The 15,401-nt window shown below is 39.6% G+C and overlaps 1 protein-coding gene across 2 annotated transcripts in view; it reads left to right on the forward strand.

The window, feature by feature from the left end:
- Positions 1-15,401, forward strand: part of dcc (DCC netrin 1 receptor) — a 372,740-nt gene that overhangs the window by 122,942 nt on the left and 234,397 nt on the right. For both annotated transcript variants that reach the window (XM_085413367.1, XM_085413368.1), the window contains exon 3: positions 4,766-5,053. In XM_085413367.1, coding sequence (XP_085269493.1) covers positions 4,766-5,053 — 288 coding nt within the window. The remainder of the gene's footprint in view (positions 1-4,765; positions 5,054-15,401) is intronic.

The raw sequence follows: 15,401 nt of genomic DNA on the forward strand, positions 1-15,401 counted from the left end.
TACATGACAAATCAATTCACACATCTTTATTTGAACAGAAGAGGTCATTTGCATCAGTCAGTTACAAGGTAGGAGAAAATCTTATTGGTAAATTTGGAGTTAGTGTTAACTTCTCTTCCATTTTCAGTCCTTTCAAACCCATCCAGTCATGCTGATCTGACAGGCCAGTTTTGTCCCCCTGGGCCACATATTTAATGAGTGGAGTTAAATGCCTCACGCATAACAGACCTTAAAGTTTACACAGCTGCATCTTAGAAACCTCCACTTGTTGGCCTTGTTCATGAATATAACAGCTATGCAGCAAAACATGTCCCAAATCATAATTTTGCCTATTAGGTTTAAAATGGATGACTGATTCTCCAGCCAGCGTAAACTGCAGTCAGCCGGCACAACAGCTGATTAAATATGAAGCTCTGTCTGGACAGACATCTTTTCAGCCACGGTCGTCTCATGAGTGTCTGGTGGAAGAGAAAACACTCCTATTCTAATCAGTCCAGATGTCCACACAGGCTGTGGAGTAGGCTGAATTTTACCCTGTAAATGAATCCTTGAATCTCATTTTTATTGTGCTTTATGTGCACAGCATCATTGTGTTTTACGTCTAGAATTAGATTGACAGCAGTATTTATTTTGTGAAATTATATTCATATGTCCTGGCAATGAAAAAAGCCAAAGGCTTGCTTGTCAGCTTAAATCTTCATACTGTTCCCACGAGTCCTACTTGTACATTATTCTATTGTAGTTGTGGCTAAATAAGCAAAATGAATAAAAATGCAAAAGTCACCTGATGAGGGCTCAGGTTTTTTTAATGCTCAGCATTAACCTTTGACCAAACAGTGCAATAGAAAATACTGTTTTCCATCTTATATGTTGCTTTAATGTTTGGGTTAGACAGGTAGCAGGGTTGGTTAGGCCTCCAGGAATGAGTCCTAGCAAGTAACAAAAACAAAAATCTGTGTGTGTGTGCCATTTCTTCCAGCTGCAGGCAGCATAGTGATCCATACAGGAGAAGACAGCAGCAGAACTTATGTAAGATGCACACTCCAAATTCACATCAGTGTTACCGTCGTCTCCGATATGCGTGATGTCACAGCCGCTCAAGTCCCCGCCGCTGTGAAACCCTGTATCCAGCGGCGGCTCGTCTGACGATGCGAGAGTCAAACTGGAGCTTCTTTAATGTCTCAGAACAGAAAGAGAAGAAAGCTGACGTTTGTTTCCGAGTTCAGGTTTCCCAGCTGTTTGTGTGTCGAGGTAAAATGGAGGAAGCATAAACCGATTCAAACCAGCATGAAACAAAAACACAAACCGCAAGAAAATCAGACCCCAAACTGCGTTTTCTCTCTTTTCCAGATGAAAATATTTCAGAGTATTTGTATGCTGACAGAAATGTAGGACTCCTGGGATTTTCGAAACTTGCTTAAAACTCAAGAAAATAAACATTGCTTGTCTATCAAACTTTTTCTACATGAAGCAGGTGATCTTTTTCCAAAATGTTATTTTAAACTTGTTAAAATGCACCTACAAGACATCACATTTTGAGAAATTAAGGACAGTAAATGGTTGAATGTATATATGTATGTTGGAAGCTCAGCAGTTTGGATGCCAGAAAACTGACTTAAAAAACTAGGCCCTGAACTAGGCCTTGTTAGCCATCAAACGATACATTTAAAACTGATTATAGAGACACTGCTATGCTAATTTCATTAGTTTTATACATTTTGTGTGATCACAAACTAAAAGAATTAAGAGTAAATAACAAAAACAACATATACAAATCTTAATATCAGTAGTGAATTTACTCAGACAGGCCCAGATATATTTGGATGCAGATAATACCCATCTGAGAGAATGACATCCTGAGCCACTAATTTATTACTCAGCAGTCCACTTGCTCTTATTTTGACATTTCAGTTGCTGCTAATAACAAGCCCAGGCACTTCCTTTCTTCTCTTCCCCTACAAGCTAGCTCACCTGCTGTGTCCCTATTGTCATGGTGCTTGCTATTCAGCTGCATCTCCGTGGGTTTCCTCAGAGGTATTCCAGCTCTACCATTTTGGACTGCAGCTTGTGTTGGTAGTTCTTTTTATCCTCTGATAACCTTGATTGTCTCTCTAACCAAAACCTGCACGTATTACAGGTGTACACATGTGTGCACACACGTGGAAAACGGACTCTATCATGATGTAACAGCCGTTTTCTGTTTGTACTGTGTTACCAATTGAAGCGATTTTCTAAAGAGTTCAAACGCTGATCATCCTTCTGCTTGTATATTCTTCCCGTTCTTGCATGGTTTACTTCCTGCACCAATGTTAGCTTAAAATTCATGTCACCCTTGACCAGTGTACTAGCTCACACCTGTACTGGTAACCAAGCACAGCTGCTCCACTGGCCCCAACATCGACGGGATAAATAAAGACAAATTTTCCTACTTAATTTATGAAACAGAAAAAAAGAGCTAATTTGAATGCTGGATATTAGTCCGCTCTTAGTGAGGGTTTTGTAAACGGCTTTGTGGTGTAAATATAGCTTAAATATATCAGAGTTTACATCATAAAGACACTATAAATCCAGGTGGATGTACACCTCTGCTCAGGCAGCATGTGGTTGTTGAGACCTGCCTTGCTTGTTTATTTTGTCACAGTGCATGGATGACCAAACCTCTTCCCCTCTGAGATTTATGTAGGTGTCTAATCTTATCATAATCACAATATTTCCTACCTTTTGCCTCGAATACTGACTTCCCTTGGAGACTTGTTGACATGGAACCAGCAGAGATGTTGCACACAAGTACTAAAGTGGATGAATAAAGTGGAATATGTCAGGAATACAATATTCACAGCTGTGTCTTTGAAGAGGAGAAAAAAACGAGCCCACGCGAAGACCTGAATGAACTGTATGTCAAAAAGCTCAGATTCTCATTTAATCAATTAATCTGCTTTACATTCTCAGAGAGAATAGAGAGGAAAACAACACTGCTCTTCATTGAATTCCTGACATTCCTGCACCTTCTTCTTAATCTACTCAGAGCTCCCTGCAGCCATGTTGAAATTAAAACACAACTGCACTAGAGCTTCAGATAATAAAATGCCCTGCAAGAGCCGAGCGAGGCCGGCAGTCAGAACATTCCTGTGTTTCTGTTGCTACAGGCTGTTTGTTGTTGAAGGGAATCTGATCAGACGGGAAACTGTGTGGGTCCTGAACACAGCAGGCCCTACGTTGGTTGGCCGCGCTGTCCCTGTCTCTCTGTCTCTCTGTCTCTTGTCTGACTTTCATCTGTCCTCCCGCTGGTCCCAGTCTAACTCTCTCTGGAGTTTTTCACATTTTCACCCGCTGAGTTTCGCTGCTTCTTCTGCTCCATCTATGTCTTTATTATTTTCTCCCTGTTGACCTGAGAAACCTTTGCTGTCAGCTCCCTTCTTCTTCACCTCTGCTGCTTGTGTCTTTTGTTTCTCACGCAGAGGCTGTGGGTATTAACGGTAATGTTTTCATGTCGCATTTAGACTACACAGGCTTTTCATCTGGTTACTTTGACAATGTAGGTGATTAAAAACCACAAACTGACCAAACAAGACCTGCTTGATTCAGTTTGATTGAACTTTTTAGAACACTAATTAACGACAACCAGGAGCTCAGGATGCTTTATATTGAAAGCAAAGTACAATACTAGAGAGAGAGACACAGGCAATAGTGGGAAGGACGAACTCCTGTTGAACAGGAAGAACGACGTTAATGACATGCAGTGGTGGTGCTGGAGCGACAGTCACTCATTGGAAGTTAACTACTTAATCTCTCCTTCCAGCCACAGTGGTTCTTTGCTATCTTTACACTGTTTCCAATCATAGTCTTGAAACCACACTGCACATTCTTAATAATCAAAGTACAAATGCAACATAATAGAAGTGGCCATCCCTATACTTCTAGATTATCTGAACTTAAGCATGTACCATAGGATGAAACTTTGCACTGCAGCATAATCCATAAAGGTGACCTGGGTTGCTGCAACTGCTTTTTAATTTTTTTATGCTGACTCGGTGCCAAATGACCTAGAGCGGCTTGCTATTTATATTCTCTCCCACAAAGACAGCATTAAAAGTATTGGACTGCACTGTTTGCAAATGATAGTTTTTAGGCATATTTAATAACTCATTTAAGCATTTATATATTTTTTTCCTGTGTGACTATGACATCCTCATCGATTTATTTGTGGTCTCTGTATTCTAGCCAGTTAGTGGTGCTTTGTGTCTTGTGCTTTCTGGCTTGCTTGTTAGTTATTTCTGTGGAGATCCTCTCCGGTCCAGCAGTTGAATGTCTGAAGACCACCATGTTTGATTGCAGCTGGTGGAGTAGTTCTTCTACTGATCTGGAGAGCTGCTAGGAGTTGGATAGGCACTATAACCAGAGTACTGGTTCATCGTCAGTAGTCCAAGGTCACTGAAGCAGCAAAAACTAAAATCCAAGATGATGGAAGTTAGATACATTATACGAAAGAACAAAGTGATTTATTGCAGTGTACACAGTTCAGGGGAGCTTTTCCCCTTGTAGTATCTGCTTACACAGTTCTGATTTGAAGTGTACAAAACCTGAAGCTGCTGATTATTTTCTCTATCTTTTGTTTTCTTCTGGGTGAGCCTAAGAGATAATTCCATGCAGAGAAAACTGAATACTCTCACACACAGTTTTCAACAAAACCCATTGTGTGTATATATTTACACTAAATGACTTGTTGTCAATACTTTTCTTACTCACAAAACTCATTTCCCAACAGGTCCACTCAAAGTGGTCGTCCCCACTGAGTCCGTCTCATCGTACCTCGGCGATACTGCCCTGCTCCGCTGCGAGGTTTCAGGTGACCCAACACCTGTCATCCGCTGGCAGAAGAACCGAGAGGACTTGCCACTGACCTTTGAACCTGACTCCCGTCTCGCTGTGCTGCCATCAGGTTCGCTGCAGGTCAGCCGAGTCCAGCCCCCGGACTCGGCTACATACCGCTGTCTGGCTGATAACCCCAGCAGCACCAGGACGGGGACGGACGCAGAGCTCCGTGTGCTCCCAGGTAACTGATGGAACAATGATGCCCTCCAAACACATGATTTTAGATCTATTGATTGACTGGCTCACTGATAACTGTTCATTGGCTTAAAGAACTTTTGAGACTAAGTTGATTTCATTTATCTTGTTGCGTTGCAATATTTTGGCATAATGTGTTGATTGTAAACATGTATAATACATGATGCATATTTCAAATGTTTGTATTATCACAGTTAAGTGGACTGGTTTAGATTTCCAGTCCTTTTATGGTTAGGTGCTGCACCAGCAGTTTTTACTTAGCGGTGAGTTATACTTTTCCTACAGTCATCACTCTGTCAGGTAGTAATTCTTGTTCATTTCCTCCCAGTCCTGGATGTCTCATTTTAAAATGAAATGTGATGTAATGAATATATGTGAATTTAATAACACGTCTCCGGGCTGAGAGGGAGCAGCTTCTCCGCGGTCTGCAGGGAGTCTGTCAGCCGCTGATGGTCCGTACACTCCACATCATCCAATTATACGAGTCCATACGCCGTCCACTTCATCACTCAGATTACAGCTCGTGTTAGCTCACGCTCTCCGCGGTTAAACACCACTTTGAGTCGAACTGGTGAAGTGTTCCCGCGTTCGTTCCCAGCGGGGGCTCCGTGCAGCCGAAGCGTCGACCTTCAGAGGGATAATCACATGTACTTTGCATTTCAAAGTACATGTATTGACTCTCAGCTAAACTGCTCTTTCATAAACGCACACAGTGACACAGAAAGCCACATTCACAACTCAACTTTTAAGAATTACACAAATATGAATAAAAACTTACAATAGCTTTGTCAGAACAGACAAAACTTATAAGTACAAAACAAATAAAATATAACTGAAATGAAGTTATAAAGAAGGAAAAATGCCAAATGTGATCATTTGATTACGAATTATATAGTAGTCTGTAATGAAGATTTTATTACCAATCAACTGAGCCCATCCTCATTACCAGGACATCAAATGCTGGTGTTTTGCTGAAGTTGGCTCCACAAGGTCCTTTATCATCATCCCAAGATACATGTGTTACAGCAGGAGTGAGAATTTTCACCGCTCTTGCTTTAGGAATATCATGTTTTCTGATCCATGAGATCCCGCAAGATGTGGATTTCAGAAGTGTCCCAGAAGTGGTTCCTTGCAACACAGATAGTGCTGTATCCATCTCTTAATGCAAACCCATCAAGCTGCATGGAGCAGATAAAGAAACCATGAAGTCAGATACAAGAATGGCATAGAACAGCTATTTAAATTTCAAAATAAAAGACCCCATGCGGACTAAATACTCTGCATCTGACTGAAAGATGTGCAGAGAATGGAAAAACAGCTTCAGAGATGCTGTGTCACAGGTATACTCTTGGGGTAGCATTTTGCATTTTAAGCACAATCTTTCCTTAAAAGGACTCAATTTTGGTGACTGAACAAGAACTGGAAACGTTGCCACTCATGGTGCCTACTTTCTTAAACAGCTTTTGAACCCACTATTAAAATCATTTAAAACTTAATACAACCATCAAAATAATGTTGTAAAAAATTATTAACCAGGTAGTAAAACTAAAAATGACCGTTAATTTGACATTTTTCAATAATTTTTACTACCAAGGTGAATGAGTATACATTTATCTGGATTAAGTAAAAGAAAACAATGTTCAAGTTTCAACAATAAATGTTGTAACATTATTATTATTACTAGTAGTAACGATACCAACAACAACAACAATAACAATAATAATAGCAAAATTCCAAAATATAAATCAGTGCAGGTTTTGTATGGCATACATATTTCCCGATTGCATTTAATTGCATTTAACCGACTGTTGTTGTAAGCCTGGCGGAGCATTTTTATTTTTGAAGGCTGTGTATCTGCTCTGCAGCATCCTGCAGAGATGTGGCTGTAATGTGCGATTCTCACAGACACTTGACACAGACTCAGCTGCCTGAGTCGAATCTGTTGCCAGATAAATGGACACTCAGTCGGTTCACACATTCAGTTTGAGTGGTGAAAGGGCAGAAAACAGAAAACTGTTGCAACATGTAAGCTGAACGAAATCTGGCTTTTTTAGCCTTTAGTGAAGCAGTTTTCCTTCCATTTCCACATGTTGTGAAATATTTGATAAGACTTGTACTTTTATGAAGCGAAAATCTCGACCTGATTTTGGTGTCAACAGAAACAAAATGAAAAAATTTAGACTTGTTACCTTTGATGTATAAAGTTTGTTGGTTTTAGTCTATTAAAGTTTTGGTTAAGGGTGACATACAGTGTTTCCCCACTGTGTTGCAAAACCACTGGCTTTGACAAGGTTTTCCCTTTAATCCTTTCATGTTTTTTTTATCCTCTTTTCTCTTTGATGTATATGACGTTTTAATGGGTCACATGATTAAACTTTAATCATTCTAATCCATGAATATTTGATTAACTTTGCCTTTGTAAAGTTTTTATCAAATGGAGCCATCAGAGAAAATCTGACGTGAAAGGTCAGGGATTATCACGTCTGATTTCTCTGAATGATGCCTCGCTGTGTGTGTGGCCTTACACTGCATTTCTGCTCAGGGCTCAGCTCTACAAGTATGGATGGAGCGTTAAGATAAAATGATGTAATATAACTGGTTTGGTTACCTCATCAAAGTAATGTAACTTATTTCAGAAATGTTACTGTATGTTTGCATGGAATATGGAGGCAAATTACATTGCAAACACCCATAAAAACATGGTGTGTTAGAAGGTATGGATTGAAGTTGTCAGTGGACCTCTTTTGGCTTAGAGCTTGGTAAGATTCACGTTGGCCTTTTTACATGTTTTTTTTTAAACTAAATCGAATCAGCATGGATGACCACTCCAAATCAACCAAATCAATTGAGAAGGTAAGAGAAGAGGTCACAACTCTCATAAACAGGTTGTGATCTCTTTGGAACACATTTTTAATTTTTACCTTTCCTTTCTGTTTTGCGCCCTCTGTCTCTAGACACATGGATATATGTTTGATTTTGTAGTCAGTTCCAGTTTTATTTTGTTGGTCACTTTCCTTTGGCACGTTTTTAACCTTTAAACTATACACAACATGCCAACCTGTCATCTTGGTATCCCCCACTGATGAACAGTAAATTTACAGTCAGCAGCTAATTAGCCTAGCTTAGCATGTATTGTCGATCAAAGAATGAAAGTAAGAAACTGTTGTGCTACAGGGGTGCAATGTGCCACAGAGTTTCAAAGACAGGATTATTTAATTGTCCCTCTCTCTGCCAACCTGTTCTAAAGAAAAACTGCAGGTATCTCAGTTATACAGTGAGATTCCCTTTGAAGTCAATGCCATGACCTAACGGTAATTCTGAGACCAGTTCAACGTCCTCACAGATAAAGTAAAAAAGTAAAACAACAAACTTTTGTTATCATATTTAAACAAAACAAGAAACTTTCAGAATTCAGGTATTTGCCACCTTGGGATGAGAACACATTCTATGAACCCCTTCCAACATGATTCTAATATAAAAGTAGGTGGACAAAGCCCACAATAGACTCTTAGGAAAATATATTTTTCAAAATAAAACACCTTCTGCTGGAGAGGTACCCTCTAAGATACTGCGATCATATCCTTGATGGCAAGGATTTGTGCCCGTGTACCAGCTTTGAAAGCCTTGCTACAATGTTGCACCTTAACGCAGCACAGAGCACTTAAAAGTTTCATTTGCTGTCTAGTCTCACTGACCACCTACAGTCAATTTAGAATCTTTAACCTAATTAAAATCTTTTAACCTGTCATTTAGGTAATTTAATCAATTAACCTAAATGACAGGTGCCACATGGGAGGAACCTGGAGAAAGCCAACCAGTAAGATTCAAATCCCAAATCTGTGACATGGAAGCACTATTCTCTGCAGCTCTGCGCTGATATAAGAAACAGCATAAATATGCCTTTTGTACTTCTGAGGAACAAATGCAAGCTATGAAAGATTAAATAGTTACACATAATTACTAGGGGTGCAACGATACACAAAATTCACGGTTCGGTTCGGTTCGATACTTTGGTGTCACGGTTCGATATTTTTTCGATACAAAAAAAATGTTCATGCCTTTTTAATTTGTCATTTATTAAAATTATAAATATATATTTTAACGCAAAAGTACAGTTTTTAAATTTAACCCTAACCCTTGTGCGTGTTTTTTATTTTGACAGCGAATGCGCACCTGCGGACCACTTATGTGCAGCCCTGGTTATTTAGCTCGTCATATTGCAGCCACAGAAATTCTTTTGTCCATGAAACCATAAAGCTGCACTTTCTTTTTGCCTTATAGTCTGATTTGTCATAACTTCTCCGTTTTGTGGTAAGCTTTTCTTTGGCTGTCACTTCTTCACCCTGACCTGTCTTATTTGGCTCAGCATAACTAAAATATATATCTGTCTGTGAAGGTTCTCAGTCATCCAGGTCATCGTAGTCAAATATAAATCCTGCTGCTTTTACACACGTACTCACATAAGCTCAGCGATTCTCTGCGCGATCAACCTCTCACATGTTTAAGCTTGCTGCGGGAGATTTCACTTGTCATGTTTGCATAGTAAGCTAACGATTGATAAGACGATGTCAGAGGAATTGGTCCTAGTTAAATTTACCCTTTTTAATTTTTCATATTTATTTCCTATCTTATTCATAGCCTTTTCCTTTTTTGTTTTCTTTAGGTCACGAGCAGTTGTCCAAGCATTTCACTACATATCGTACTGTGTATGACTGTGTACGTGACAAATAAAATTTGAATTTGAATTTGAATTTGAAATTATCATCACTCACAGATCAGTGCTGTCGCTCTCTATACACAGTTCGCACGATTGCAAAGTGAAAGCAAAAAAACAAGCGCAAATTCAAACGCGACTTCAATATGTCACATATTGACAGTGGCTCACCGATGCCAATGACATAATTACCCAGCTACATTTCCGAAAGAATGCTAAAGCATTGACATATATTTTTCCTTCCTACAATAGCCCGACGGGCAGGGAAGAGATAGATTTTGGTAGCCCGACTGAAAAAATCGCTAGCCCCAGGAAAGAGAAATGTCTCTTTCCAAAATAAAAGCTATACTATCCGCTTCTTCTGGGCTATATTCTCAGCAGCATAAGGAGAATCATGTGCTAACAGCTGTCTAAATGACTCGGCTAAAGTTAGTAGCATGCTTGCTTGTTTTTTTTCTGCTTCCACTTGTCTTTGCACTAGGATGATGTCGGCGTAAATGTGCAGTCATATTCGTTGTGTTCCCACTAGTGCTTTCAGGTTAATCTCGTTGAAATGACCTTAACGCCACAACACGGCAAATCTCCGTTAACGAGCTACCGCCGATCGCCCCGTGCATGGGGCTAGACGGCCAACACGTTAACGAGCTAACTGCGCTAACACACTAGTTCCCACCCATGTAATTGAGCATTGCATGGCACATCCAACATACTGTTTTACTTTAGTCCATGACTCGCTTACCTTCAGGGTCATACGTCACATGAAAACCAAAATAATTCCAAACGCCAGATCTGAATGAGGGTGGGGGAGGTGCCCTGCGCTCTTCCTTCTGACTATGCTGTCTGTGTTGAGCGCTCAGTGGATCTGCGCTCGACAGTGCAGCCTAGGCGGAGTAGTCGAACGCAGATTCACTGAGCGCTCAACACAGACAGCATCGTCAGAAGGAAAGTTGATAAAATAAATTACAAATGTTGTATTGTTCGATACATATGCGTACCGAACCGAAAGCACTGTATCGAACGGTTCAATATCGATACGAATATCGTTGCACCCCTAATAATTACCTTCTGGCTCAATATGCAGTTAGCCTTATGGGGTGCATCCATTCAGACTACCTCTGTGGTGTTATAGAAATTTAAAACAAATGATCTACACATAAACATGTTGTCTTTGTGAGGTTTTAATTTGCCTTTGCAAAGGGGTCAAAACAATAATACAGAATGCAACAGCAATTTGCATCACTTTTAAGAAACAACAACAACAACAACAAGTGTAGACGAGCAACATTTTCTAATTACCACTGTCCACAGAATACATTCAGAAAATTCCATATAACATAACTTACAGTAAAGTCCAGTACATCTAGTATTAAAACATTACATAAAGACATAAAGACAAAACATAATAGTATGGATCCTTCCATTGAGCCAGGCCAGCTTTTCAATTTCCCGTGACACGGGACAAAAAATACGTTTCTGAGAGTCGTTTTCAAACTCTGTCTCTCAGACTCCACTGCAGCAAGAAAACACTTGGAAATTCAAGTATGGAAATTTCTTACAGGAAGCCTACCTTAATTTGCTAAACTCAAACTGCTGGTGCTTCATTTTACCTTCAGATGAACCCGAGTTACAAAAGGACAGAAGAACAGAAGGCAGGATCGCAGCGAGCCAAAGATGTCCTCTTACATCCTGCTGTGAGATACACTAAAGCTTAAAAATTAAGCCTTGGAAGTCCTGATGAACAAAAAAAAATCAGCAGGTTAAATCCTATCAGAATCCAGACAGGACCGGGATTAATCCACTTACCTTGGAAATGGGATTTGTTCGGAAACAGTGAACAAAGAAGTGCCTTGATTTTGATCTCTTACCACATTTACTGACCCTAAAAACTTAGCTGTTTAGGGTCAGGGTGTGTTTATATTTATCACTTTAAAGATGAGATTTTCTAGTTTCTGAAACTATGCATATTTTGTTCTTGTCTAAAACACCCTAATCCTAACCATACACTTAAGTGGTTGGTTGGTGATGTGGTGAAGGCTGCAACCTTCGTTATAACTCAGTGCAGAATCACAAGTGGGTAGGAGGAGTACCGAAAGCTACTGACTACACCAAACTGGGAAAATCCACACAGTCCCAGATTTTTCTGGTTTGTGAATTAAAAGTCCACCTTAAATACAAATAAATACATAAAAATAAAAGGATTATATATATTAGATTTACTTTTCTAGCATTTAAAAGAGCAACTCTTAAGTCTGTGATTTATTACCTTTATTAGTTTGGTGCAGCATGAAAACTAAAGAAGAAACAAGGTTGTGAGATGAGAACATGGTAATAACATGATGTGAGAACACGCCTCTTGGCCTGTTGGGTACAAATAATAACTGAGTGTGTTTGTGCAGTGAACTGAGCTGAAGGTCTGGGAAAAGGATGACTTATCTAATAATTAGCTTCGAAAACGCATTAAAGGGACAGTTTATCTTTGTTTCAACATTTCAGAGGAGAACAGCGCTGAATATATTTGTCGTCGTTCCTCAAAGGTGTTGTGTGTCTTTGTCTGCATGCAGTGAATAGCTCGTGACTGCGCGTGTGTCCTCCTTGTTGTGATGCGAGGTGTGCCAGTGTTTCATCTGATTTGCTGACAGCCTCCTTGGGCGACGTGCCTGTGAAAATATTAAAGGATCAACGCTTCTGCTCAGTGATTATCTCCGTGATCCCTCGCTCTTTACTCACCTCTGCGACCAGCACACACAAAAAGAAAATCTGCTGCGTGGACGTTTCTCCCGCTGCTTCTTCTTTTCTTTGCTCGTGTTCACCGCGCGCGGTTTTCTGCTGATGATGCTTGTTTTACGTTTCCGATTCTTGTGGTTTCTTTCTTTTTTTTTTCAAAATCATGAAGTTGCACAGCTTTACATCTTATTTATTATCCATGTGTATACTTTTGAACCTCACAGATGGGATCCTAGTACAGGGAACACTTGCTGAATTAAATATGTAAATATGTAAACGGGCAGTTTGTTGTGTAACTTAAACTGTTATTGAGGCAGTTTTTGTATCAGCTGAATCTGGGTTCAGTACAGGTCAGTCACCTCAAGGTGCTTTATATTGTAAGGTAAATACCCTGTATTATTCTAAAGAAGCACACAGTGTATAAATTATGTAATTCTGTATGTAAAACTGTATTTTCATAAGTTTTCCGACTCATAAAGACCTCCCTCATGGCTGTTCATGCTACACTAAAGTAAATAAAAAACAAGTGAACAATTAAATTACACAAAGTTCCTGTTTTTCACTAACTACAATAGAAATGTGGGATTCATATTAACATATTCCACTAATAAACAAAGATTTTCAGTTTTAGAACAGGACAGGAGAGTCTGCACAACGAGCTGACGGCATGTTTTCTGTCTTTTTATACATTTCTTACAATTGAAGAGTCATGCTGACAGATGGACAGATTTACTACAGAAGTATTTTTTTTTAATTTTGACATTAAATGTGTAATTTAACTTCTATACATTGACATAAAGGGCAGTTCCACTGGTTTGGCGCTCTTAAGGTCAAAGTGACATCCCTGCTCTTGGTGGTACTTGGAAGGAAAAGCAGCCTTTTTAACAGGCTGGTTGGGTATTGAGGGCAATGAGAAAAGAAAGGCTGATTTTAGTGAATTTAAAAATATGGTGGTACTTGGTGCCAGGTGAGCACCATCAACCATCTCTGACGAATGTTTCCAGGGCACCTTATTTAGACTTTAAGGCAGTTCTGGAAGTAAGAGGTCTGACCTACAAGCAAAATGTACCAAAGAAAGGGTCTTAATTATTAAATTAATTTAAGATGTAGATACGGTATAGTTTATAAAGTCAAGCTAGAATGAGCTGTAATCTGCAAAGGGTCACACAAGTTTGAAAAACTTGTGAATCTTAGAATATTCATGCTCTGATCACCTTAATTCACTTTCAGGGGGAAACGGCTCGGCTGTTTCTTATTTCACGACGAGCAGCAGATGTGAAATAACTTCATGCCTATTCAAAGATAAGGAGTAAAAGATGATTACAAAATATTTCACGTTAGAGGTGCATATTGGTGTGTGTCAGTGCCACTGGCGGATGATGGTGATTATGATAATGATGTAACTTCCTGTCTACTAAAGGAAATAGTCTGGTTCTGGGTCTAGTCACTCTGAGTCAGATTTGCTTTCACCCTGAGGGGGTGCCCGAGGATGAACACAAGCCTGACCCAGTATAGATGTCGTGTGTGTACGTGTGTGTGTGTACGTGTGTACGTGTGTACGTGCGTGTTCCTTCAGGCCCTTAGGTTTTCTTAGATGAAAGCTTGTGTTGGATATCAGACCACTAAACGCCTTTGCCAGTGGATGAAACACAACGCGACTTCTTCTGGTTTGTCCATCAAAGGAGCACATTCACACTGTTTTCTTGGAGATGCATCTGGGTTTCAAATCAGCTTGGTGGAAAACTGCATGAGCTCATCAAGGTTAGGCCTCAAATAAAGAAATGTCAATGTGGAAGCAGAATTAGGTTATAAACGAGAGATGATTTCTCAAAATGCATTCAATCTTTTTCATCTAAATTGTTTATTTTTTTTCCACTGAACTAAATGATCTTGTACAGACTTTCTGCATACAGATGCTTACCTGACAGTTATTTACAAGCTTTTTTCTTTTCTTTTTTTAAATTAAGCCTAGTCTCATAGCATAAACTAAAATATTTTAGGAGACCTTGTATGTTTTAAGGAATCCCTTGCAGGGACTTATCACCCTGGAAAGCAAGAAAAAAAAACCATAAAAATTCAGATGATTCATGTGTCTTTTAAGAAACCATTTTATTGCACCAGCCTGAGACCTTTTATATTTCCAACCAAGAACCATTTTCCCTTTTCTTGTGTTGTGTTTACAGGTAGGAATACAACCGAAAGGAGCTTTTTATTTAAGCTTGTTTTTTGTACCTCTCCATACCGATGCTAGGTGTATTCAACCTTGGAGAAATCCAATAGTTGCTTTCTAATTAGTGTCAGGTCCTCAGCTGAGATGTCATCCAAGGAACTCCTCCCAAGAACAAAGAAAGAAACAAAAGCAGAACCTTTGACTTTAGCTTATGCTTCTTATAGCTTACCTTTACTGACACATTTTTCTCAATAAGTTGGTTACTCATTGGCATGTAAATGATTACTGATTAGCTGTTCACATCTGTCCTCAGAACCAGCTAATCTTGCAGGACCAAGGACAGCAGTCACATCAATCAGCAATCATATAAACATGAAGAACTTTCTAAATAATGCATCTATCATAGTTTAAAAAGCTCCAATGGTTTACATGCTAATACAATTAAAATGATGGCATTTGTTTCATTGCCAGGGCAGCATGTTGGTTAGCACTGTTGCCTTGCAGCAGGAAGGTCTTGAGTTCAATTCCACCATCAGGCCGGGGTCTTTCTGTGTGGAATTCGCATGTTCTCCCCGTGTTTGTGTGGGTTCTCTCCGGGTACTCTGGCTTCATCCCACAATCCAAAGACATGCAGTTAGTGGGGATAGGTTAATTGGAAACTTTAAATTGCCCATAGGTGCACGGCACACTGGCAACCTGTCAAGGGTCTCTCTCACGCTAAGACAG

The sequence above is a fragment of the Rhamphochromis longiceps genome, linkage group LG7, assembly GCF_057381845.1.
Source record: "Rhamphochromis longiceps isolate RC_006_pf linkage group LG7, R_longiceps_female_GT1.1, whole genome shotgun sequence".
Classification (NCBI taxonomy): Eukaryota; Metazoa; Chordata; class Actinopteri; order Cichliformes; family Cichlidae; genus Rhamphochromis; species Rhamphochromis longiceps.